The sequence below is a fragment of the Cordyceps javanica genome, chromosome 2, assembly GCF_051103115.1.
Source record: "Cordyceps javanica chromosome 2, complete sequence".
In the NCBI taxonomy this organism is placed as follows: domain Eukaryota; kingdom Fungi; phylum Ascomycota; class Sordariomycetes; order Hypocreales; family Cordycipitaceae; genus Cordyceps; species Cordyceps javanica.
The window spans coordinates 2910584-2936552 of record NC_139296.1 but is presented as its reverse complement, the minus strand read 5'-3'; the positions used below and the strand labels follow the sequence as shown (position 1 = coordinate 2936552).

General features: G+C 54.2%; 5 protein-coding genes across 5 annotated transcripts; 2 read left to right on the top strand and 3 right to left on the bottom strand.

Annotated features, from left to right (window-relative positions):
• Positions 1 to 504: 504 nt before the first annotated feature.
• On the top strand, positions 505 to 2145 carry V2A60_003374 (cytochrome P450; the record flags this gene model as incomplete). The annotated part of the gene is made up of 2 exons (XM_083254710.1): positions 505 to 906; positions 964 to 2145. 2 exons carry the CDS (start codon positions 505 to 507, stop codon positions 2143 to 2145), a joined length of 1584 nt encoding a protein of 527 aa, XP_083110836.1.
• Positions 2146 to 2972: 827 nt separating this feature from the next.
• Positions 2973 to 4484, bottom strand: V2A60_003373 (uncharacterized protein; the record flags this gene model as incomplete). Its single annotated transcript, XM_083254709.1, has 1 exon — positions 2973 to 4484. The coding sequence occupies one exon, from the start codon at positions 4482 to 4484 to the stop codon at positions 2973 to 2975; it is 1512 nt and encodes a 503-aa protein (XP_083110835.1).
• A 938-nt stretch (positions 4485 to 5422) lies between these two features.
• On the top strand, positions 5423 to 6068 carry V2A60_003372 (uncharacterized protein; the record flags this gene model as incomplete). The annotated part of the gene is made up of 2 exons (XM_083254708.1): positions 5423 to 5476; positions 5559 to 6068. 2 exons carry the CDS (start codon positions 5423 to 5425, stop codon positions 6066 to 6068), a joined length of 564 nt encoding a protein of 187 aa, XP_083110834.1.
• A 1108-nt stretch (positions 6069 to 7176) lies between these two features.
• On the bottom strand, positions 7177 to 19017 carry V2A60_003371 (uncharacterized protein; the record flags this gene model as incomplete). The annotated part of the gene is made up of 2 exons (XM_083254707.1): positions 7177 to 17126; positions 17190 to 19017. 2 exons carry the CDS (start codon positions 19015 to 19017, stop codon positions 7177 to 7179), a joined length of 11778 nt encoding a protein of 3925 aa, XP_083110833.1.
• A 4013-nt stretch (positions 19018 to 23030) lies between these two features.
• On the bottom strand, positions 23031 to 24113 carry V2A60_003370 (zinc-binding alcohol dehydrogenase family protein; the record flags this gene model as incomplete). Its single annotated transcript, XM_083254706.1, has 1 exon — positions 23031 to 24113. The coding sequence occupies one exon, from the start codon at positions 24111 to 24113 to the stop codon at positions 23031 to 23033; it is 1083 nt and encodes a 360-aa protein (XP_083110832.1).
• Positions 24114 to 25969: the final 1856 nt, after the last annotated feature.

The following is a 25969-nucleotide window of genomic DNA, read 5'->3' as shown; positions in this document are numbered from 1 at the left end:
CGCAGGGGCCTGAACGCCTGCTACGTTCAGCTGCCCAACTTGGTAGCCTCTGACCTGGCCTTGAACACACACGGTGCCCTCTTTCCAGCTCGTTTCTCATCCTCTTATATCGTCCGCAATCTGACAACGCCATGCGTCATCACGTCAGACTATAGTTGCTCCCGCCCCCGATCCAGAGCACCCTCGACGAACCATTGCCTATCGTGAATAAGAATGAGCCCATGTACAAAAATTTGTCGGTCTATTTAGCTAAAACATGCTGCCACCTCGCGGCCCGGATGACCGATGACCTGTCTTGATCGTATAGTATAATCCTCGCCAACTTCTGCCAGTCTTGCCAGAGACGATAAAGAGCGGAAAATAAAGTACGGACCTTGGACGGAATAACTTGCTGAAAACAAATTCGCTCACTACCGGACTGGACAGCGAGGTGGTGTAAAAGAAAGCTGTTCCCTTCCGTTCCCTTTCCCGCCTTTCGTCCGTCACCTCTACGTGCCTCTCATCATGGGGCTCACTACTATACTCATCGGCCTCCTCGTCGTCACTTTTGTGCTTCGACGGGTGACGGAGTCCCTGCGTCACGCCAAAAATGCTCGCGAGATGGGCTGCAAGCCCCCGCCGCTGGCTCCCATCAAAGATCCCCTCGGTATTCTTTCCCTCTTCGAGATGATCCAGGCCGACAAGGAGAAGAGAGTCCCCGCCCTCACCGAAGAGCGTGTCAACCGGATGCGCGAGGATAACGGCGGCAACTATGTCACCACCATGCGCCTGCGAACCGGCGCGGTTGAGAACATCCTGACCATTGACCCCAAGAACATCCAAGCTATCCTGGCCACCCAGTTCAAGGACTTCTGTGTTGGTGCCCAGCGAGAGAGCTGCATGGGTCCTCTTCTTGGCGCCGGTATTGTAAGTTACTGCGAAAGCTGCGACCGCGGAATCTCATTCTGACTGCATGATACATAGTTCACTACCGATGGCCCTGCTTGGTCGCACTCCCGTGCTATGCTCCGCCCCCAGTTCACCCGCGACCAGATCAGTGACCTCAGCCTCGAGGAGATTCACGTCCAAAACGCATTCAACGTCATGCCACCGGTCAACGACCAGGGCTGGACCGAAGTCGACATCCAGACCATCTTCTTCCGCCTCACGCTTGACTCCGCCACCGAGCTCCTCTTTGGCGAGTCTTGCAAGTCCCAGCTCGTCGCTCTCGACAACGCCAACAACGACAAGGAGTTTTCCGCCCGCGGCACCGATTTCGGCACCAACTTTGACCGCGGTCAGTGGTACCTCTCCCAGCGCGTCCGCACGCCCTTCCTCAAGTTCCTGTACAACGGAGACGAATTCAAGAACTGCTGCAAGGAGGTACACCGCTTCGTCGATCAGTGCGTCGAGCGCGCCCTGCGTGAGACCAGCAAGAAGAAGCTCGACGCCAACGGCAACGCTCTCGAGGGCGAGCACTACGTTTTCCTGCACGCCATGGCCGCCGAGACCCAGGATCCGCTGGAACTCCGCGCGCAACTGCTCAATGTCCTCCTCGCCGGCCGTGATACCACCGCTTCTCTGCTCTCCTGGACCATGATGCTCCTCGCCCGCCACCCCGACAAGTTCCAGCGCCTTCGCCGCGACATCATTGAGACTTTCGGCGACTACGAGAATCCGCGCAACCTGACTTTTGCCAATCTCAAGGCGTGCACATACCTCCAGCGCGTGATGACCGAGGTCCTCCGCCTCTTCCCGCCGCTGCCCATGAACGCCCGCTATGCTACCTGCGACACCAGCCTGCCTCGGGGCGGCGGTCCCGATGCCGAGAGTCCCGTCTATGTCAAGAAGGGACAGGCAGTTCTTTACAATGCCCACATTCTGCACCGCCGTACCGATATCTGGGGCCCGGACGCCGGCGAGTTCAACCCTGACCGCTGGGAGGGCCGCAAGGGCGGCTGGGAGTACCTCCCTTTCAACGGCGGCCCTCGTATTTGTATTGGCCAGCAGTTTGCTCTTACCGAAGCTGGTTATGTCCTTGCCAGACTCCTCCAGCGCTTCGACGGTCTTGAGGAAGTCAACCCCAGCAACAAGGTCTCCTGGGGTCTTACCCTGGTCAGTCAGCCTGGTGAGAGTGTCAAGGTTCGCCTCCACGAGGCAGTATAAGCTGCAGCAGAGCTGCTTTCAACGAACTGATTCCTTTACATTTAACGAACACCACATTTACTACATTTTCCCTCAAAGGAGCACTCATTACCTTATCATTATTGTTCTTGTTTCTTATCAGAGATGGATGGGCTAGGGTTTTATTTTTTAGAACAGCGGATGAAAATCAATTACCACTTTACAAACCACAATGACAACCACATCAGTTGCGCATGTAGGTTATTCTCGATACTATCTGGGATGCCATTAAGCAATGAATGTATACTGACTTGGGGATCACGACCAGTATTTTCTACTGTCAAAGTACTCAACAGAACTCATTTCCTTATTTGGAAAGGCTTGTCAGACTCTGAATGTGGAAGGCGTAAGAAAAAACGCGGCACCTAGAGATTGCTCTTCTAAGCACCAAGCCCCATTAAAAGCACTCTGATTGCACCACGCTGCTTCGAATGGCGAATTCCGCCCGATGCATGGCAATGCCGCGCACCTGTACAGATCAAAGATCTCAGGTTGGGCCGTGTCGCTCTGCCGAAGATAATTGCCTATCTGGGAAGTAGGGCTGTTGATGGTCGCTAGTGGGGGAGCTGGTAAAGAAGAGTGTGAATTATTTGGGATGTAGGGTTGTTGACTGTCGCTAATGGAAGAGCTGGTGTGAAGAAGAGTGTAAATTATCTTGAGAAATAAGAAAGAATAGTCTATATAGTTCATGAGGTAATATGCATCAACATCAAAACGCCGCCCGCGCCCGCTCATAATCAGATTTGCGCTATTTCGTTTCTTGTACATGCTAATAAACGAGTATAAATGAATCAGTGTAATCTATCGCTCTACAAGACCTGGCCCTGTGGGCCACCAGCCATGATCTGACCGTGGTTGATCTTGTTAGTGGCGGCAGCCAGCTGAGAGTCCGAAGGGCGGTTCACAATGGTGAGGTAGAGAATGTTCTCCTTGATGGAGCGCTCAGGACCCATCTCGAGCTCTCTGCGCTTTTGGCGGAACTCGGCGAAGCGTGGCTGGTAGTCACGGTCGATGTACTTGATCTGGCGCTCGGTTTCACGGGTGCTCTGGCGTTGCTGGTGGACCTGGTCAACACGCTCCTGGTACTCGTGGTAAAGGCGCTCCTCTTCCTCAGCCATGCTCTTGAGCTTTTTGAGGCGACGCGTCTCCGGATCCTGAGCAAAGGCACCGCCAGAGATGAAGCCGAGGAGGCCGCCATTGTTCATGGAGGAGTTGGGGTCGAGGAACTTGTTGGAGAAGCCCTTGGTGAGAGGGGTGTTGAGAATATCACCCTGGTTCTCCGAGGCGTACTTGGCACGGGCACGGCGATCGAGGTAGTCGTTGAAGTTCTCGAATGCGTTCTTGGCCTTTTGCTTGGTGGTCGGCTTCTCGACGGGGCTGCGCTCGGGAGAGATCTTGCCATCGCCGGCAAGGTACTCCTTGTGGGCACGGCGATCGTCCATGTAGATGAGAGGGGCAACAGCGGAAGGAAGACCGTGCATACCCTCAGAGGTACCAGATACAGGGTCCTTGAGCCAGCTCTTCTGCCCATTGCCACCAAACTTGTTCAAGGGGCTGCTAGCAGCCTTCTCGGCGAGCACGGGGTCCTGGCCGATGGGGTCGTACTTCATAATCATGCAGAAGAGACCACGGGGACCAAAGACTTCGTTGTTGAACTTGTCAAGGGTCGAGTTGGTCTTGTGCTTGACGTAGCCCCTGTTGGCGACGTTGGCACCCATCTGCACAGCGGTGGCGACGCAGGTAGTGATGATTTCGGGCGTGAAGCCGACACCGAAAGAAACAACTTGAACACCGGCAAGGAACTTGTTGCCCTGGACCGCAGTGTTGAACTCATCGAGGAACGACATGAAGGTGCGCTGGTCAATGCCCGCGGATTCGAGCATAGGGGCGTACGCAGCCATGAAGCCACGCTCTGGCGAGCCAGGGCGCTGCTGTGGGATGACTACCGGAAGAGAGAGGGGCCCGGGAGCCATTTGGGGAGACTGCGACCGCCTGTTGTACGGCTGGAGCTGCTGCTGCTGCTGGTTGTTGTTGTATTGGTTATCGTAGCCGTTATCGTAGCCGTTGTTGTAGCCTCGAGGAGGGGGACCCTGAGGGGGGGCGTAGTCGTCGTAGCGGCGCTGAGCAGGTGGAGGACCCTGGGGAGGAGCAAAGTCGTAGTTGTCCTGGCGGCCGTATCGAGACGACTCCTGGTAGCGGCGCTTCTCGTCGTAGTAGTCGTCACGCTCGTACGAGGACGGTTGGCGGCGAGAGTATTGAGGAGGGGGCTGGGAGTATTGAGGGGGAGCAGAAGACTGCGAGTAGTATGCAGACTTGGACATGTTGGCTGGTGTTGATATTATAGGTGGAATGAAGAGATGAGCTCGTTAGGCTGGTGCGATCAGGCTGGCCCCGCTCTGGCGCTGCGAAGATGAGGCAGAGGTGGATTGGGGGGAGGGATTCAGAGTAAGAAGCTTTTGGGAATATTAACTCCAAGTCAAGTCACTTGAGAGAAACGAGGTTCAAGATGAATGACGAAAAAAAGATAGTGTGATGAGGACTCTTTCTTCTTTTTTGGGACATGGAGGGGGAAGCGATCTGTTTATATGGAGGTGGACGTGAAATTGCATCGCGCAGCCTTACGAGCGCGTTTTGGATGCAGGACCGGGATTCAAAGAGCCTTGCGTCACCCAAACGAGGACCCATTGTGACATGGGATTCTGAGCGTCGCAGGGTCCAGGACCGGGTTTGGGGTGGTGCAAGCGAAATGGAGCGAACGAGGCACAGGGAGAATTTCTAAAAGGCGCTCAGTATAGTGGCGCTGCCCGGATGGCGTCTGCCGAACGGCGTGAATACCCCTTTCGGATCCGGGGCGCTAGTCCTAATATGGAATGCACGATGTCCGCCGATGTGATTCCCGGCCCCGGACCCAGTTGCCTAATTAGGTAACCAGCGTGCGCGAATCCCGCTCCTAGCAGCCCTGTCAGCTTGACCCGTGCAGACCATACCGGCCGCAAAACGCTGGGGAATAATCATCACCAGCTTGCTTATAGTAGAAAGAGATGGTTGAATTACTACTGCTAGGGTAATACTGAGATTGTCCGGTGCTAAAAGATGCAAAGGAGAAAAAAGATAAATACGTCTGACTATCCAGAGTTTCACAAGTTTAATTCATCATCATCGACAACATCTTCAGCCACGACAAGCCTCAAAACGAGCATCGACAACAACACACTCTATTCTTCACTTTAATAATACATCTATTCAAAAATCCTTCACAATGGCTGCCCCCGCCGAAAAGACCGTCCTTGACCTCAATGGCAACTGGATCATGGTAAGGCGCACCTGCAGCTCGCTAGTCCTCGCGACTGACGACCGCATGCAACATGGCTAACCAACATCTCCGCGCTTTCTAGAACGCCAAACTTTCCGACTCCTCTGATGCCGTTCTCAAGGCCCAGGGTGTCAACTGGCTGATGCGCAAGGTCATCACCATGGCGACCGTCACCCTCATCGTCACCCAGACCAAGGACGCCTCCGGCAACATCCTCCTCGACATTGAGAACAAGCCCAGCGGCGGCATGCCCGGTGCGATCGAGAAGCGTGTTCTCAACTGGGAGCCCGTTGAGCTCAACCATACCCTTTTCGGCAACATTCGCGGTCGCTCTCGCGTCGCCAAGATCTCGGAGCTCGAGGACGAGTGGCTCAAGGGCGGCTGGGAGGAGGGCACCGAGGAGCTTCTCCACTTCAAGACTGAGCACATCGACTCCAAGGGCGTCGTCACCCAGCAGGTCCTGGGCTTCGTCAAGGTCGAGGGTGTCAGGTACCAGGCCCGTCGCGTCCTCGTCACCACCGAGGGCTCCGACAACAACGTCGAGATCACCATCATCTACGACTACCTTGGCGCCGGCGAGGTTTCCCAGTAGAGGGAGCGAATCTTTTTTCTTGTTTACATCATGGCCTAAAACAGATTGATAGTTATGATATAGAGCGTTTTCTTTTTCAATAGTCCCATCTTAGTCTTTTAGATTTGCAAAGTGGCCGGGGTCGCCCGCACTGAGAATGAATGCCACATACCCTTAGCTCTCCACTCCCGAATCCCGTTCCCGCGCGATGACGACAGCTTTTTTAGACCCTTGTGCTACTTCTCGATTCTCGCATAGATCTACTCCACTACAACAAGCAATACATCAAGCCAAGAATGGGTGAGAGTAGCGCGAGTCCCGGCGAGGCAGCTTCTGGGTGCCTTGCACTAGCGGCAACGCTCCCGAATCCCGGTCGTACATGACGATTTCTCCTCGAATCCCTATTTTCATGGAAGGAGTGGGTCTGTGGTTACGAATCCCTGGTTTGAGTTCGCGCCGTGAAAGAATTTTCTTTAATTGCTTGGTTGCGTCGAAGACGCGGGATGACCCTGCTCAGCCACCAGCGTCGTCAACCACCGACAGGATGTATTGTAGCAGTGTTGCGTCGACCGGAATTCGGTGACGCGGTTGCTCACCGCTACCAACTCCCGTTGTGCTCAATTAATATAAGACAAGGCCAGCTGGCTTTGATGAAAATGAAGAATACTGGTGACTGTGCCCGGTGCTCCGATTCAGCACAAGACAAAATAATCAGACGACTCGACCACACTTTTAGACGATGTGCTTTTGAGTTGCCGTACTTTTTCACAAAAAAGATACGATTAGCATTGTTTTCTCTTTTCTCCTTGTTCTTCCACCTCGCTTATTAGGTATCAGACTTGTCTGCATTACTACTTGGCTACAGCTCGAAAGTTTCTCACACAACTACAATCACCGGTAAGGTAAGCAAAAAGGTTGAGCCCTAATGATTTGTATTTTGTACTATCATCTTATATAACAGAAAGGAAATAAATGCATATATGCCATGCAATCATGAAAAGTCAGAAAATCTATGACGCTTCGATACAAAAGAAAAAAAGAAAGAGAAGAAATGGTGTGAATAGGCACTTTATGCCTCATGATGACAATCTGAGTAGAAGTGAAATTGTTTTTTGGAGGGGTAAGTTGTTTACCGCTCAAGGAAACCCATGTTCTTGCCCTCAGCATCTTGCAGGGACATCTTCATGGTGGAGAACTGGTATCTGAAACCCGCAATCTTGGCCTTGCCAACCCAAACGTGGGCAGGAATCAAGGGGCGGTCAGTGTTCTTGTACTCGTCTAGCGAGTCAATCTTCTTGATCACCTCACCAATGTCCATGCGGACAGAGCTGTAGTGAGAGTGCTTGCTGAAGGTGTTATCAGTAGAAACCAGAGCAGACATGGCCAGATCCACGACATCATCAGAAAGACGATCGGCGGGGATAAGGTCGTAGTATCCACGCCATGTGTCAGGGTTGGGTAGCTCAGGCATCTTGGCAGCAACATCGACAAACTCCTGCAGAATGCTGTCGAGTTCCTCACCCTGTGCGGTGCGGCCCTCGGGAACAGGAAGCTGACGGTGGACGTGAACGGGGAGACCAAGCTTGTCGGCAAAACGCTGAAGGAACTGCTCACTGGCCCACTTGGAGGCAACATAGCCGTTGGAACCATCGGTAGAAGGCTCAATACCAGCGTCCTCGCTACCAGACATAAAGTGGAAGGGGACGACCTTGTTAGAGTCACGGAGGGCGATGGCGGCCATCAGAGCAAGCTCCTTGGTAGACTGCACATTGGGGGCGCGAACCATGTCGTAGGCACTCCAGAAAGAACGGTTGGCACCACTGTGCACAATCATGTCGGCTTTCTTGGAGAGAGTCTCAAACTCAGCGTCAGAGAGACCAAGACGAGGCTCAGAGAGATCACCAGGATGAAGCTGGACCTTATCAGTGGCGGAGATGAGAGCCTTCATCTTCTGGCGGGAGGGACTGTCCATTTCGATGTTGCGAACGGCCACACAGTGAATGGCGGAAACGTTCTTGTCTTCGATCAAGCGCTGGAGGAGGTGGCGACCAATGAAACCAGAAACACCCGTGAGAATAACAGTCAGGCCCGAAGTCTTGGGTCGCGTAGTATTGGCGTTGACAGGAGTGACACTCAGAATATCGTCACTGAGGGCAGTCTCAACATCCCAGTTGATCTCTGTGTTAGCAAGGAGCTCGTCGAGAGTGTTGCCGAGACCAGCAAGAGTGGAAGACTCCATGATCTTAATGAGGGGAACAAAGACACCATAGATCTCACGAAGGCGGGACTGGAGGCGGACAGTGAGAAGGGAATTACCGCCGAGGACGAAGAAGTCGCTGGAGCCGTTGAGAGTGGTGTTCTGGATGATAGATTCTGGCAGGATGTCAACCCAGATGTCACGGATGGTCTTGGCAGTTTCCGTGAGCTCGGTGTTGGAGTTGTTGTCAGAGGAGGCAGTGCGGAGAGGGAGAGTAGCAATAGCCAGGCGGTTGACCTTGTTGTGCGAGTTGACCGGAATATCGGCAATAGGAACCATCAAGTTGGGACGCATGTACTGAGGCAAAGGCAGCTTGGGAATAAGCTTGGACAGGTAAGCATCCTGCTCCTCGGCGGGGTAGCCGTCAGCGAACTCGGCAAAAGCGACGAGGTAGCTAGCAGGACCATCGCCACGAACGCTGGCGACAGCACGGGTAAGAACGCCCTGGGAAGCATGAACGATTGTGGACTCGATATCCTCAAGCTCGATACGGAAACCACGGAGCTTGATCTGAGTGTCACCACTGATACGGCCTTGGACGATAAGAGTACCATCTTCGGTCAAGTAGCCCTTGTCACCAGTCTTGTAGGCCCGGTTCCAGCCCTTGGCGGCATGAGCCTCAGTAGCGTGCTTGTCAGTGATGAACTTCTCCTTTGTAAGCTCAGCGTTCTTGTAGTAGCCGACGGCGACACCGGCTCCACCGATCAGGATTTCACCCTGAACACCAGTGGGAACAACGTTGTTCTTCTTGTCAATGATGTAGAAGGAGTAGTTGGAGAGAGCGGGACCGGCGGGGATGAGCGTGCCTTTGCCGGGATACTCGATGGGGTGGCGGGTGGCCCAGACACTGGCCTCGGCGGGACCGTAGTTGTTGCGGATCACGAGCTCAGAAAGCTTGAGGTTGGCAAAAGAGTCACGCAGGGTGCTGTTCCATCCTTCACCACCGACGTTGGCAATGCGCCAGCTGGAGGCCTTGGAAAGGGTGTCAGAGGCAAAACCGATCCAGTTAGAGTACTCGGAAGGAGTAGCGGTGGTGTAGTTGATGTTGTTCTCAACAATGACATTGGCAATCAGCTCAGGGTTGGTACGCTCCTCTTCGGAGGCGACGTAGAGAGTGCCGCCGTTGACGAAAGCAGTCATGATCTGATCCAAAGAGATATCGAAGCTGTAGGCACTCTGCTGGAGCACCTTGGCACTGCCGAGCTTCCAGGTCTTGCTATCACCTTCAAAGAGGTTGATCAAGCTCGAGTGACGAACTTCAATGCACTTAGGGACACCGGTCGATCCAGAGCTAGAGACAATGATGGCAGAAGAGTCACCAGTGGAAAGGTTAGGGCGGTGAGCGACGGTAGCATTCTTCTTGCGAACATCGTTGATGTTAATAATGCTAGCACTGGCCGGGGCAGCGAGAGCAGTAATGTCCTTGGCGTTGGTGTTGTCGTGGATGATGGCCTGGGGCTGGACAACACCGACAGTGGAAGCAAGACGAGGGACACCGTTGCGGGGGTCAAGAGGTACATAGACAGCACCCGCACGCCAGACAGCGAGAAGAGAGCTGATCCAAAGGCTAGACGGCTGCTGGAAAATACCGACCTTGTCACCAGGCTTGACACCACCCTGAATGAGCTCGTCGGTGATCTGGTCAATGAGGCGGTTCATGGAGGTATAAGTGAACTTGTTGGAGGCATCGACAAGAGCAACACTCTCGGGAACGTTTGCAGAGATCTCATCAATCTTCAGGGAGAGAGTTTCGGGCCACTGGGCATCGAACTGGGAACCCTGGCCAGCCTCAACGGCGGCCTTGACAGCCTCGGGGCGGTACAGAGGAGCGGATTCGACAGAAGAAGTAGCGCTGTTGGCGAAGTGGTTGAGAAGGCTCATGTAGCTTTCCATCATGGCCTCAGTATGCTTAGTGTTGTAGAGGGCCTTCTGGGTCTGCCACTTGATCTTAATGTCAGCCATGGCGTAATCAGTGACATCAAGGATGACATCGTAAGAAGTAGCACCAAAGTTCTGCTCGCCCTCGGCGTTGGACTCCAGCATAGGAGGAGTCTTGACAGCGAGCTGGCGGTAATCAAGGAAGGCCTGGAAAAGAGGGCTAGTAGAAGAGGAACGGGGAAGGTTGAGCTCCTCAAGGAGGAGGTCGAAAGGAAGTTTGGAATGGGCCAGACTGTTGTAAGCAGTCTGCTTGGCGGCAGCCAGAACGCTGGAGAAGGGAGCCTTGCCGTTCAGAGCACTGAAGCGGAGAGGCACAAGGTTGAGGAGGAAACCGATGGTGGACAGGGTCTTGATGTCGCTGCGGTTGGCATCAGCGATACCAATGCAGAGATCATCGACCTCGAGCCACTTGGAAAGGAAGATTTGGAAGGTGGCAAGGAAGAAGTGGAAGGTGGTGCAGCGATTCTGGCGACAGAGGTTGCGGATCTTCTGGGCCATAGCGGCGTCCAGGCTGAGCTCAACCTCCTCGTGCTCGTACTTGACCAGAGGCATACGGTTGCCGACACCGGTGAATGGGAAGAGGGGGAGAGGGTCAGGGATGCTGGAGAAGGTCTTCTTCCAGAAGGCAATGTCGTTGCGCATGCGGCCGGCCTCGACATCGCGGCGCTGCTGGATGGCAAAATCGGTGAACTGAGCAGGGATCTGGGGAACAGGCTTTCCCTGGTACATCATGTCGAGATCACGGATCATGAGGTTGAAAGAGAAACCATCCATGGCGATGTGGTGGACACCGAAGATGAAAACATGGTCGGTCTCAGAGAGGGAGAGAAGGCGCATGCGAATAACCTCACCACGCTCAATATCGAAGTTGTAGCCCATCATGTCCTTGTAGGCCTTCTCAGCTTGGCTGATTTCCTGGATCTTGTCAACCTCGAGGCGGAGAAGCGAGTCCGACATGACACCCATGCGAGGCTCACCCTTCTCAGAGACGAAGAAGGCAGTGCGGAGAGACTCATGGCGGGCACCGAGCTTGCGGACAGCCTCCTGGAGACGAGCAGAGTCAATCTTGCCATTGAGACGGGTCTGAACCAGGACGTTGAAGCAGGTGGAATCCTCCAGGTACTGACGGAGGAACCAGAAGCGAGAGCAACCGTGGGTCATCTTTTCCTCGCGAACAAAGTGCTTCTTGGGGACAACAGCGACAGTAGGCTCGGAAGCAGCGACGACTTCCTTGGTGGGCTTGACTGCGGGAGTGGGAACAGTCTCGACCGAGGTAGCACTCTCACGCTCATCACTGGAGGAGGCAGAGTCACCACTTGAAGTTTCAACAGCAGCAGTGGTAGTGGCGGGGGCTTCAACAGCAGCCTCAGGCTTAGCCTCAGCATCGTCGCCAGCTCCACCGCTAATGTTAGGGCAGATATCAGGAGACATGTTGGCAACAGTGTCCTCGACCAGGTCGGCAAGGGTGGCACCTCCGAGAATCTTGATGACGGGAATGTCGTGCTCGAACTCGTTGGAGAACCAAGAGCGCAGGTCGACAGCGACAAGAGAGTCAACACCCATCTCAACAATGGCAACGTCAGAGTGAACACTCTCGGTGGGCGGAAGATCAAGCTTCTTGCCTAGCATAGCCATGAGGGCGTTGAGAATGATGTTGAAGGCCTCTTTTTCGGTGGTGGCCTCAAGAAGCTGGGCCTTGGTAGACATGGCGCTGTCGCCACCCTTGTCACCACCATCACGAGAAGTGCGGTCAATGACGTAGTGAGAGAACTTGGGATCGACAACCCACTTGGGGGGGTTCTTCTCAGTCTTGTTGACATATCGAAGACCGGCAGACACTTCGGGGTTGCGGCCGGAATCGGCAGCACCAGCCATGACGGACTCGGCGAAGAAGTATTTGTAGTCAAGCTCGGACATGATACCGTATCCAAGAATGTCAAGCTTACCAAGAATACCGTGGTCAGTACGAGTGATGTAGCCGATACCGCTGATACCACCGAGGTTCATGACGGAAGCATTGAGGCCACGAGCACGACGGCCGTGGACCAAGCTGACCATGAATCCGTTACCGGCAGCATAAGAGGTTTGACCAATGTTACCAGTAACGTAGACAAGGGAAGAGTACAGAATAAAGAAGTCCAGGTTGGTGTTGTAGAAGAGGTCATCGAGGAAGACGGAGCCAGCAACCTTCGGGCCAAGAGCTTCATTCATAGTGTCGCAGCTGGACTCCATGAAGAGACCATCGCGCATGATCAGCGCACCATTGGCAACACCAGCAATAGGAGGCATAGTGTCGTTGATATCATCGTGCACTTTCTGGAGACTGGCACGGCTGGTGATATCAAGAGGGAAGGCCTTGACGACGGCGCCATACTGCTTGCTGACCTTGTCGAGCCAGCGTTTATCAACGTTGGGGCGACGAGAAGACAGAGCAAAGAAGCGGGCACCACGCTCCATCATGTACTCGCAAGTAGACAGACCCAGAGATCCGGTCATACCAATGAGGAAGTAAGTACGATCAGGGCGGAAGTTGACTTCCTCCATGGCGAGAGTAACACTGGCAGGGAAAGGAGTAGCATCAGTCCAATCGACAGTGGTGAGAGTTTCGGCCAGATCAGCGTCGTCAGCGATCTGCTGAATGCGGGTGTTGGCAACAGTGTCAAAGGCAACAGAGCTGCGCTCAGCAATGGCAGTGGAGTGGGCGTTCTCAAGAGCAGCGCTGACCTGCTCCTCGGAGCTGTCTGAGTAGAGAATAGATCGGGAAGGCAAGAAGTCACCAAGCTCGTACTTGCGAGTACCGAATGGAAGACCTTCCGTCAGGTGCTCGACAACATCGCGGCGCTTCTCGTTGTTGGAGAAGTCAACAAAGACAGCAGTGTTAGCAGCAGTGATCTGGCGCATGTCACGGTCAGTGCTGTAGGCATGAATATGCTTCCACTGAGCCTGGAGGGCGGCCTTTCTGCGGGTAGTGGTGAAAAGAAGCTGCACACCAGTATTGGCAACACGCTCGGTCAGAAGCTTGGCCAGGACCGTGGGAGGCTCGTGGAGAACGATACGATCACCAGCAGTGACCTTGCCGAGAAGGTCAGAAGCAAGCATGTTGCAGGCAATAGCCACCAGAAGGCTGCGCTCCTTGCCCTCAGGAACGTCGACAGCGAGAAGGCGAGACTTGGGAAGCGTGAGAGAGGACTGGTTCTTCTCTGAGAAAGCGATGACAGTAGATCCAGTCTCAGCCTCCTTGCCCACACTCAGGTGCATGAAGCCAAGGTTTTCTACCTTGATAGCAGAAGACAGGGACTGGTGGACGGTGATGGTGCTGTTGGGAATACCCTCAATCTCGACAGTGGCCTTGGGAGAAAGGCGGTACTGCTGAAGCTGCTTCTCAGGGGTAAGAGCAACGACCTGGTCCTTAGTAGAAACGTCCTGGACAACGCGGCGGCGGAGGGCGTTGTAACCCGCGTTAAGATTCTCCTCGGAGTCGTAGCGCATGATCCAAAGCTTGTCATCCTTGAGCATGTACTCACGCTCGACAGTCCAGAGGGGGTCATAGGCCGGGACCTTGTCCTTCCAGGTGTCGGAGATATGGAGACGCATGACAGACTCAACAATAGTCTGGGAGTGCTGCTCGGGCTTCAGCTGACCCTCGATGTTGAACATCTGGGCGTGAAGATGGGGAATTTCGACAAGCATACAGCGGACGACACCCTTCATAACGTTGGCATAAGGAGCATCGCCATTGGCACCCTGGGTGGCCCAGAGGATGTAACGAGAACGGAAGAAGAGGGTCTTGAGCGCCTCCCACTTGGTCTCAGTAAGGTTCTCGAAGAACGGGTCGTCAAGCTCAGTCAGCGAGATGATGTAAGGGCGAGTGGCCAGCATAGAAGCGTCGAGTTCATTAAGAGAGCGAATGGTGTTAACATTCTTGGCGAAAGGAGCCAGTTGTCTCTTCATGGTGTCTACCATGCGAGAGACCTGGAAGCGCTGACCACCAATGAGGAGGACGTTCTCGAGGTCAACCTTGCTAGACTGCAGGGGCTCACGGATGTTGAGAACCTGCTGATCAATAGCTTGAGAAACGAAGACGGTGAAAGGGCTGGCAGAGTCGGGAGTGACGGTGTCAATGCCAGAGAATCCAGCCGTGCGGAAAATCTCGTCGTACTCGCCGAGGTCAGCGACGAGGGAGGCAGTGCTGCTGACCTCTTCGGGCTCAAGAGCAACGCTAGCGACGGTCAGACCAACATGAGCAGAATCGGAGTTGGTGATCTGCTGGGCAAGGAGGTAGCCACCAGGGCGGACGAGAGAGCGAAGCTTCTGCATGCCGTCGACGTTGTCCTTGATGCTGTGGAAACCGTTACCGGCAATGACAAGGTCGTAGGAGCCGGCAAAGAAGCCTTGCTCCTCAAGATCCTCAGCGAAGTCGATTGTCTTGGTCGAAATGGCAGGGTGCTCCTTGGAAAGCTGAGCAAAGTGGTCATCGGTAGCATTGGTACAAGTGTAGGCAGAGAAGAGAGCACCAATCTTGTTCATGACGGTCTTGGTGACACTACCAGAACCGCTGGAGAGGTCCAGAATGTTCATGTGGGGGTAGCGACGCACAATCTGCTGGGCAAGGACACCAAGAGCCTCACGAGCCTCGGCAGCACCCAGAGAAGTCTCGTAGAAGGTGTTGAGAAGAGTCGAAGCGTCAGTTCCCCGGGGAAGCTCACCATTCTCAATACCGGCGCCAATGGTCTTCAGAATGCTGAAATTGGTATTGTAAGCGGAGTTGTCCTGGACAGCAACGTCTGACTGCTCAATAGCAGGGAGAGAAGCCTTCTTGCCGAGGTTGGCGAGGACAGTCTGGGCCCACGACTTGAGCTGATCAGTCTCGTGGCTGGAAGACTGGAGGATGTTGCGAAGGTAGGAGACAGCAAGGCGGTCAAGCTGCGACTTCTCACCCTCCTGGGTAGAAGAGATGCGGAGGGCGGTGGCAAAGGCGTCGGCATCAGGGAGACTGAGCCAGTGGTTGGTTTGACCGAAGAAAGGACGGTCATCCTTTGCAGTAGGGGGCGAGACGGGGCTGACCTCAAGACCTTCAACCTGGCACAGAGAATAGTCACTGTGGACAGGGAAAATGTCGACACATCCGGAGAATGTACCGTCGTCAGCACGGTTGGAGGTAGCAGAGAAGCGAACCTGCTCATCAACGCCACCGTTCATGGGACAAACGACCGGGTTGATGGTGACGCGACGGATGGTTGTGGGAATATGCAGGGCCCAGAGAGCACCGTCACCAGGGAAAGAGATGGCAGCGAAGATGGCTTGGAAAGCAACATCGAGAGTAGATGGGTGGAGGAGGAACTGGTCAATAGGCTCATCGGCCAGGGCCTCAGGAACCTTGGTGGTGATGACACCCTGAGCCAAGTCAGTGGTTCTGCGGAGCGAGGTAATGCCCTTGAACATGTCGGCATAGTTGTAGCCGATGTTGGCAAGGTAAGCGTAGAAGAGGTCAGCATCGACGTCAAGCATGCCGAGACCCTCCTCTTTGGGGTATTCAACAAGGGCAGACGAGGAGGGTGTGCCGTAGGTCATGATAACATCACCGCTAGCAATGGAGACAAAGTTGTCAGACTGCTTCTGAAGACAAGCATCGCAAGCAAAGCGAGCGGTCAAAACGGAAGTGCCGTCGTCAGCCTCATTGATAGTGACGTTGGAGAGTGTGAAGAGGGTCTCGATACCCTTGTCTTCACTGATGGCCAGGGCACGGTGAATGGCCGAGTCCTTCAGCTCAATAGCCTGGATGGCTTCAGCACGGCCAGCAATGCGGGCAGCCTCAACAGCCATTACAAGGAAACCAGCGGCGGGAAACAAAGTCTGACCCTGGATGTTATGTCCCTGGAGCCAGGGAATCTCACCAGAGTGGATATAGTTGCGCCAGCGGAGTTCACGCTCGTTGATGGTGTCGGTGCGGGTACCGAGGAGGACATGCGCAGGATCTTCACGAAGACGGTTGACACGAGACTTACGGGCCTCGTACCAGAAGAGACGCTCGTGGTTGAAGGGGTAGCTGGGAAGGTTGAGCATTGTCTTGGGGGTAGAGTCGGCAAAGAGGCCGTAGTAAGCCTTCCAGTTGGCAGAAGAGCGGCCGAACTGGGCCCATAGATAGGCAAAGCAAGTAGCCATGGCACTGACGTCGTTCTGGCCACGAGCAAGGGTGCCAGTGTAGGGAATAGTCGACTTGATGGTCTCCTCAATGACAGTGGAGGCGGGGCCTTTGAGAGCAGCATGGGGGCCAACCTCGATGGCCTGGGTAAGCTTGGGCTCAGAGTTCCTGAGAGCAGAGCCAAGAGCAGTGGCAAACAGAACAATGTTGACCATGTTGTCAACCCAGTACTGATGCTTGAGAGCATCGACAGGCTCCATGACCTTGCCGTCGTAAACGGAAGAGTACCACTTGGTACGTCCAGACGGCGTCATGATGTTAATCTTGCAAGCATCAAGAGCTTCATAGTACTTCTTGGAGCAAGGGATCATGTGATGAGAGTGGTAGGCGGTATCAACCTTGAGCTGGCGGTTGAACATCTTCTCATCCTCAAGAACCTCCTTGACCTCCTCAATAGCATCCAAGTCACCGGACAGAGTAACGGACGAAGAAGAGTTGTAAGCAGCAACGCTGACACGGCCCTCAAAAGCAGGGAGCTCGCAGAGCTCGCGAGCGTCCTCCAGAGTGGTACCAGCAGCCAACATACCACCACGCTGGCCCTCAGGGCCACGAGCCAGGTAGGCATAGCGACCACGGTAGTACGCAATGCGGATGGCATCAGTATCATTGATAAAGCCGGAGGCATATGCGGCACCGATCTCACCACTGGAGTGGCCAACGACACTGTCAAACTCAATGCCAGCTACCTTGAGCATCTCGACCAGCATAACCTGAACGGCAGTGCAGAGGGGCTGAGACAACTCACCCTCAGTGATGCGCGACTTGGAGGGGTCGGCCAGCATCTGGTCCTTGAGGGACCAAGATGGGCGATCACTCTCAGGCAGCTCACCGAGCGACTTCTCAAGTTTATCGATGATGTTCTCGGCAAACTTGGAGGATAAGATGAGATCTCTACCCATAGTAGCCCACTGAGCACCCTGGCCAGTGAAGACACCGAGGAGGTTCTTCTTGGCGGAGGTACCACGGGTGACAGCGGAAGAGTTTCCAGACTGCTGATCCTCCACAGCCTTCTGCAGCTTGGTAACGAGCTCATCCTGAGTCTGAGCAGCAACCGAGCTACGGTATGTGAAGGTAGAACGGCGGTCGTGCAAGGTCCACGCCAACTTACCGATATCTACCTCGGAGTTCTCAGTGAGATACTCGAGGTAGTTAGCCATCAAGCTAGTGAGAGACTTCTCAGACGTAGCGGAGAAGGTCAGAGCCAGTGGGTTGGCGACAGCGGGAGCTGCCTGAGTAAGCGCCTTGGGCGCCTCTGGCACGTAAGCTTCAATAATGGCATGGGCGTTTGTGCCACCGAAACCGAAACTGTTGATACTGGCACGAGGGACCGATCCAGCAGCCAGTTTAGGCCAGTTCTGAGCAGCGGTAGCAATCTGGAGCTTTCCGTAGTATGGAGTGATCTCAGGGTTGAGAGTATTGAAGTGCATGTTGGGAGGAATGGTCTTGTTCTGAATGGCAAGAGAGGCCTTCATGACACCAGCAATACCGGCAGTACCCTCGGTGTGGCCGATAATGGTCTTGATTGAGCCGACCCAGAGAGTGTCGTGCTTGTCATCCGATTCCGGGAAGAAGGCCTTGTAGATGGCCTTGGACTCGACGCCGTCACCGGCCTTGGTACCAGTACCGTGGGCTTCAAAGTACTGAGGGCGATCCTCGGGCTTGGAAAGGTCGAGGCCAGCACGAGCGTAAGTCTCGTGGATGAGGCGAGTCTGGGCTTCCTGGCTAGGCATGGTAATACCAGGAGTGTGACCATCCTGGTTAACACCAGTCTCACGGATGATGCACTCAATGTTGTCACCATCGCGAATGGCATCAGAGAGGCGCTTCATGACAACAGCGGCGATACCCTCACCACGGGCATATCCATCAGCGTTGGCATCCCACATCTGAGAGTGGCCGGTGGGCGACAACATGTTGAGGTTAGACTCAGCAATAAACATGTTGGGGGAGAAGATCAGGTTGGCACCAGCGGCAATGGCCACGGGAGCAGTGCCACTGCGCAGGACCTGCACACCCTGGTGGAGGGCAACCAGGGACGAAGAGCAGGCAGTATCGATGGTCATGGAGGGGCCTCTCCAGTCGAAGATGAAGGAAACACGGTTGGACAGGATACTACGAGCAGTACCAGTTGCGGCATAGGTAGGGATAGACTCCTGATCAACGTAGCAAATGTTGCCGTAATCGTCACACATGACACCAACATAGACAGCAGTGTTCGATCCGCGAAGATTCTCCAGGACGAGACCAGAAGTCTCAACGGCATCGTAGACAGTCTCGAGAATCATGCGTTGCTGCGGGTCGATAGACTCGGCCTCGCCAGGAGGGATGTTGAAGAATTGGGCATCGAAGAGGCGAGGGTCCTCGTTCAGGAGGTAAGAGTGCTGAACATTGCTAGCACCGTGATAGTGGCCATCTTTGTTGTAGAAACCAGCAGATTGGAAACGATCGATGTTGCGTGAGACCTCGCGAGGTTGCTTCAGAAGCTCCCAGAGCTTGGAAGGAGAAGTAGAGTCGCCGGGGAATCGGCAAGCGTTACCAATGATGGCAATGGGCTCGTTTTGGTGGGAAGACATTGTGTAGATCGTGATGAATTGTCGAAGAATGGGTTCGTTGGTAGTCCGAGGTCGTGTAATAAATTGCTGGTCTATAGATGATATTGGTCTTTGTCAAGGGCCGAATGTATGTATGGTATGAGAGAGAAGAGACAAAATGTTTTGATGAAGAGAATAGTATAAACAAAAGTCGTTGGTATGATTGTAAGTAACAAAAAGAGAAATAGGGCTCGAATTTCTCAGTTTGATAGATACAAATCAATTAGGAGGAAGGGGAAAAGTGAATAGGGCTTTCACGGAAAGGAAGGGTGACTGTGATAGTTTGGAGCTGGAATCCAAGAAGCAGCCAGGCCAAGGTCTTTATGTTGCGTGAAGCTGCGCTGAGTGCAAAGTATGGAGACGCGCAGTGAGAGCCTCCGGATGAGCGGCCCATACCAAATGCTTTGGTGAGATACTAGGCGTATAAGCGCACGTCGACCAGCAAGGGAGGTGGCTGGCTAGAGGCGAGGCGGTCCTGCATGTGGTGGTGTGGTAGGGCCGGCAGAGTAACGATGGCGATGGACTCACAAGCCGCTATCCTGGTTACAGCCTCGCCGTGCAGCTCCTTCAGGCCCATATTTTTGGGATGAAGAGCTCCGTTATTGGGAACCTGGTTGATGAATCAGGCAAGGCTACTGCAGGCCATCTCTCGCTCCCGCGTGGGTAGCGGTCGACCGTGGTGCTTTGAACCGCAATAGGTACCATGCCATCCCGAGATAATCTGACGAAATGTACTATTCCGGCCTAGGTCTGATGGGAGACTATGGCAATCATACCTTTGAGCGTGCGGGAGCTATTGGGCTTTGCCATGGCAGCGCTGATTGGCCGTGGGCATCCATAATCACGGTGCCGAAGCCGTTTTGGAGAAGCTTTGCAGGGCCAACTTCCCTGAGCAGAGCTTACCCGACATGGAGAATGGGGAACGAAGTAGTGGAGAGCAAAAGGCGAAAACGTGCTGAGAATGTGGGATGGTCGCATCAGCCCGTCGCAAAGGCGGCAGATTGTCTTACATGAAGCTGCAGGTGCATGGGTGCAGCATCTGTAGGCTCACGAACCTCTGCCCCAGACGTTGTAGCTAAGCAAGATTGATCTGAGGTGGGAAAGCTGAGGGAGGGGGGTGGCAGTATGAGAGAAAAGGGGACCTGAAGGAGGAGAGGCTTTAGCCAACGGGCCAATGCAAAGGGCGTAGGCGGGTAGTTTGTCAGCCAAGGTGTAGGCGAGAACCGTAGAGGTGTGGCGGCCGTTTGGGCTGGCTAGGTTGACCTGAGCCCATGAATAGCATCCCGAGACGCAGGAGAAGGACGGAAGAAAAGTTCCATGTGCCATGAGTGGCCGCTAGTGGCAGTAGCTCCATGCACAAATCGATATCTTGTGCATGCTTGGAGAGAGGAGGGGAGGGAAGGGGTATGAGTGGGAACAAGGGCGTCAAGGTCATTGGCTCTGTCCGTCTGAATTATGACGTATCCGGTATTTGCTGCCGTATTAGATGATAAGAGGCGTCCTGGTTACCGCGATTGGAAATCGGAGAGGCTTAAGTCAGCGATGCTGATGGCGTTGCTGGGGGGGGGGGGGGGGGGGGGTTGAAGGGTTGTCGCTTACCTGGGATGGGTCCGCCGCGCGCGAGAGCCAGATACTCAAGGGGTCACCAACAAGGATGGGGCGTGGAGGCACAGGATGACATCCCCAGATCTATGGGACCGATCTGATGCGCCCTGGTTACCAGACTAGCTGCCAAGGTGTGGGAAAAGCGCCTTCCCGGCCGTGCTAGCTCGGTGCATGGTGAGCAGGGGTATCGGGCGTCTGCTTTTTCGGGTCAAGGGCATAGATGGCCAAGAAGGCAAATTCGGGAGACGGGGGATCCATGGTCTGTGCGATGCCGTCGAGTGGCTAGCATAACTACTTACCCTCCATTGTGCTCGTTGGCCACTCCGACAGCCAGGTCGGCGAAGGGTCTAGACTAGGTTGAGGGTTGGTGTTCAGCACGTGGAAACGAGACATGCAGATTGTCAGGTCGGTTTTACTGATAGCATCTGCGTACTCTGTACGGGGTACGGATAGATTATACGGTGCTTCTTTTAGGCTGACTGACACTGCGACGGGGATGAGAGGGGTAAAAAAAACCGAGTGGTTTGTTTCTATTAGGAGTCTATAGAGGCTGCGAACAACCAGCCAGCGAGGGAAGATTACGGTCGCGGTTGGATGCGGACATCGAGGCACGCAATAGACTGTCTTCTAGAACCCGGAAAGAACAAATTGAATTAAAAATAAACTCTCAACTTTGCGTGAACCTAGAAAATGGCATTGTAACATTGCCCATGTCGCGCATGGTGTCCTTATTTTGCTGACTGGGTGAGACGCGCCACGCCGGGTATGTGCCCGTCAGCACTTGTGGAGGACGGTTGCCGTACAGCCGGCCACGTTCAGGTTGACTAATAAGCACAGCTTTCAAACTGACAGATGGAGGGCACCAAGAGACTGGGGCGCCATTGTCCCGTTTCCAGCGATGGTTAATGTTGCGACGGGTTAGAGTTGCGATGCGCAGTCTCGGCCCGCCTCGGGCGAATTGCTGCAGTGATGAACGTAAACCTTTAGCCACAGTGAATGTGGCGCCTGCAAACGTTGGTATGAGTTTTACTGTGAGATCGTGACAGAGAAGTGCCGGGTAGTTGTCAACATCGACACCCTTTTCCCGTTTTCAACACGACGTCTCTACGAGCAGCGCATTGGCTGATCTGGCTGGACTGACACAGCAGCTTAAGGAAGGAGAGTCCGCGCTTCCGCAAGACGACTTTTGCAAGCTGAATGGCATCATGGAGGCTCGACACGTCTTCATCATGAAGTAGCGCTATCCGGACCGAAAGTCTAGTTCAACGGCACTGTAGGGCTGGGGAGTCGTCAAGAGTCTTGTCACGTCGTACCCTACATGGCGCTGGGGTATTTGGTCAATCCGCTGATGGTCAGTGGAGGCCCAAGAATGCAGACACCCGGTCCATGCACATCCACGTTATACTCTTTACAGTTAACGAGGGGGCCTCGTGCACTTGCTGCCCTATCGCGGTGCTCACTGCTGCTGCTGCTGCTACTATTGCTGGGCGGCATTTCTCGGCCAGACAGGGGTTGATTATTTCAGCCTTGTGGGCAAAAATGTCGCCAAATTGCAGCCCCTCTGTAATTCATTTAGCGGAAATTGAACCGTCAAATGCTGAAAGGGCTACGAAATAATTACCCGCAGTCAGAGCCATCTCAACTCTCTTGGAGTGTAGGATTAAGCCCTTCAAAAGCCACCATCGTGATACAATTCCATAAAAGGAAATGCGTGTATCATCCCGCAAGATTTTGTGCAGAATTATGTAGGTTTAAAACACGCTGGCAATCTTAGCTAAGATCGAACCATGGCCATTGTCTCGGAATGCGACACTAATAAGCTGCTTGTGGGCAAAGTTGCCCGACGCTAGCTCAGTAGCCAACAATTACAGTTCAACCGATTGTGTCAGAAATGCATTGATGCAGCATGGGATGGCAGACAGGTGCAAGCAATTGAAGAATGAGTGATGCTGAGATTGAAAGTAAATAGGCAAAGTAACAAATCTATGTAATCGTGAAAAAGTCATGGCTGGCAGCAGGTAATCAGATCGACAAGAGAATGGGCAAAACAGGAAATGGAAAACAATGCTCATCCGCCACGTTTGCTGATCCCGAAAAAGAAATGTATGGCTAGGTCTGGCTTTCGACAATTGTCATTGTCGTTGCGCAGCAAGAAGTTCAACCTCGCGTCCCACACAGTCAACGGCACCAATGTAAGCACAAGTTCAGCTGGTGCCGGCACTTCTAGAGCGTTTCACTGGGCCCCCCCTTCTCTGTCGTAATAGTATAATGATGTTCAAGGATAAATCAGGAAAAAATATCAAATCCGCTTTTTTTTTTCGTAGGTTGTTGAGTAGTCATGGTGCGCCGTGTGTTTGATCCGGGCTCGGCCGAGAAACTCTTTTGTTTTCTCAGTTGACAGGGTAGACCAGCTTGAAACCGTTGACCTCCTTGCGGCGAATCATCTCGATACCCTCAAGGACGCCTTCAAAGCCGCCCTGCATAACCTGGGCGGGGTGGTTCTTGAGCTCGCCGGCATCCAGGCGAGTCTGGGCAGCGGCGTAGAGGTCCTCGCAGAACGAGCGGGCCGTGGCATCGGGCTCACGGCCGTAGGGGGCCGGCCACATGGAGCCACGGCCCTTGACGGTAGAACCGAGAATCCAATCGGGCTTGACGACGCGGCGGGTGGCCTGGGTCTCGGGGAAGGGGTCGAGGGCGCAGTAGCGGCCACCAGCACGGCCGACGGCCTCGTAGCAGATCTTCATCGAAGACGCAAGGGTGATGCAGTCGATGGCGTAGGCCAGCGCGTTGCCCGTGTAAGCGCGAATGTCCTTTGCGCAGGTGGGGGAGTGGTAGTCAAAGACCTTCTCGGCGCCGTAGGAGAGGACGAACTCGTCATGGTGGGGGGAGCAAGTAGCAATGGGGCGCAGACCCGCGTTCTTGAGCAGCTGGATGGCCATGGTGCCGGTCGAGGTCGAGCCACCGTAGACCAGGACGTAGGGACGCTTATCACCGCTGGCGGGGCTGGCCATGGTGGCGGGGATCTTCATGCTGAACCAGAGGGCCATGCCGGCCGAGGCCAGGGAGGTGCTGATGCAGGCGGCGTCGGTGAAGGACATGTCGTCGGGCAGCTTGAGGGTGAGACTGGCCGGCGTGGAGGCGTACTCGCAAAACGCGCCACCGCTAGGACGCTTACAGTCCATGCTGTCGGCGGAGCCAAGCACTCTGTCGCCAACCTTGACGTCCTTGGTGATGGCAGAGCCAACAGCGACGACGGTGCCGGCAAAGTCGAAGCCGAGGATGGCGCCCTCCGCGGCAAAGCCCTTGAACATCTTGGTGTCGACGGGGTTCAGGGCGAGCGCGGCAGTCTTGACGAGGACCGCATCAGGCTCGAGCTCGATCACGGGCACATTGTTGTCGATCTTGAGCGTACCGTCGGCGTCGGCTGCAATGATGGCAGTTTGGGTCTTGGGAATAGCGACTTGAGCGGCCATTGTGAAATTGTGTGGGTTGTAGAGGTCGGAAAAGGGAAGAGAGGAATATTAGAGAGGTAGCTGATGCAATCAAGTCGCAAAACCAGAAGGGAAAGGCGCTCAAAGGCAGAGAAACAAGACTGCGAGGGAGCTGTATATAAGTGTCTTTTGTATAGTTGTTTACAAAAGTATGTGAGAGCAACTGTTATGCTTTGATGTGCGTGAAGGTGCCAGTTGATCTGGATGTGTAGATGTTGTAGATGCAAGCGATGATGTGCAAACAAAACGATGTGTTCAAACAGGACCAAAGCAGACTATAATATACAAAAGACTTCTGACACAGAGACAAGGTAGTGCTCAATTCTGAAGCGGGAAACTGGATAATCCTATGACTGTTACTGGAGAATGCAACGGCAAACTGGTCCGAGTTGTCCAAGTTGAGACTCCATTATGCTACTTTGGGACCACAGAACCGCCGGGCCGCGGGACAGTGGTGCGTGCGTGCCTCACCGAGGAAGCTTCAGAGACGTATGAAGCGAGCCCAACAAGGCAAGTAAGAACACAAGAGACCTACAGCAAGCGATTGGCATGTCTTTGGGCGCAGTTCTGGGGGAGGCTGACACCGGCAATTATGACCAGATTCTGTAGATGCGGGAAAACGGGATTGGGTGACGATAATAGGCAATGCAAACCCGATCGGAAAATTGAGCGTGGTGGCTGCAGCGGGAAACCCGGAAGAGGCAATTTGGGGAGGGCAGAGGAGAGCACTAGGCTAGATCGAACCAAGAGTGTGCTGAGATCGCTTGGGCTGCCTGCTTGGTGGGAAAAGTTGTGGTGAGGGAGGGAGAGAGCACTGGGATGACAAACCACGACGTGCACAGAGCAGATGAGCAGGTCCGCATTATTACGACGATTATGGGTAGCATGGAGAGTGGTTCAAAGGGGGTCCAAGAGACTCGGGGAATGACAAGGTACTGAGTAGTCAGCAGTAAGGTCGAGAAAGCCTGTGCTTTTTGTTCCTTGTCCAGGACCTTCATCATTTTTGTGTAAGAGAATACGGAGTGAATGGGGATGCCTCAACACTATGGCTCTGAGACTATGGCTCTGAGATGCAACATGATTTGGTTGTTGGGTTGTGGAGAAGAGGAAGAAGAGGGGGAGAAGAAGAATAGGAAGATAAAGGATGATCAATAGACATGGTGACACAACAAGCTGCTGATGGATGGCGGCCAAGAGGTTGTCTGTGGCAAGCAAGAGGCGAGCGCGAGCGTGGACGCGCGCCTGAGCAGCAGGAACAGGAAATGGCCGGTAACCAGTCTTTTGGCTGCAAGAGCCCAGGATCGGGTGGCGGCGGCGGCGCTGGAGCGGGATAGTGACATTTCAAAATGGGACGAGAAGAGAGGAGTGTGGCAGCAAGGCGGGCGAGAGAGTGACAGTTTCGACGGCGCGTGTTTGGATGGACAGTGGCCATGTGGTTGACAACTGGTAATAATGGAGGGGAGGTCGGGCTAGTGTCTCAGGAACGGAGAGGACGTCAGACTGGATGGCTCGCTAGCTGGGGCTGGCTCGTAGGCCGTATGCGGTATAGATGGGCTGCAGGACAAATCGGGGAGAGCAGGGGGGGCGGCCAAGAGGCACACAAGGGTCCAGGCCAAAGGGTCGATTGGTTGGTCAGTCGGGCAAGTTGTATCGAGGAGGTGAGAGAATGGGATATCGACAGTAGATGTGGTTGACGGGGTCGCTCGGTGTGCGCCTACTAGCTGGTTGTCTAGGCTCGGGGATCGCATAATATCTGGTCGCCGGAGTCAAGGTACGGCTAGGAACGGTGAGAGTTGTGGTGAGAGTTGGGTTTACAATCAGAGACTATAACTATGTGA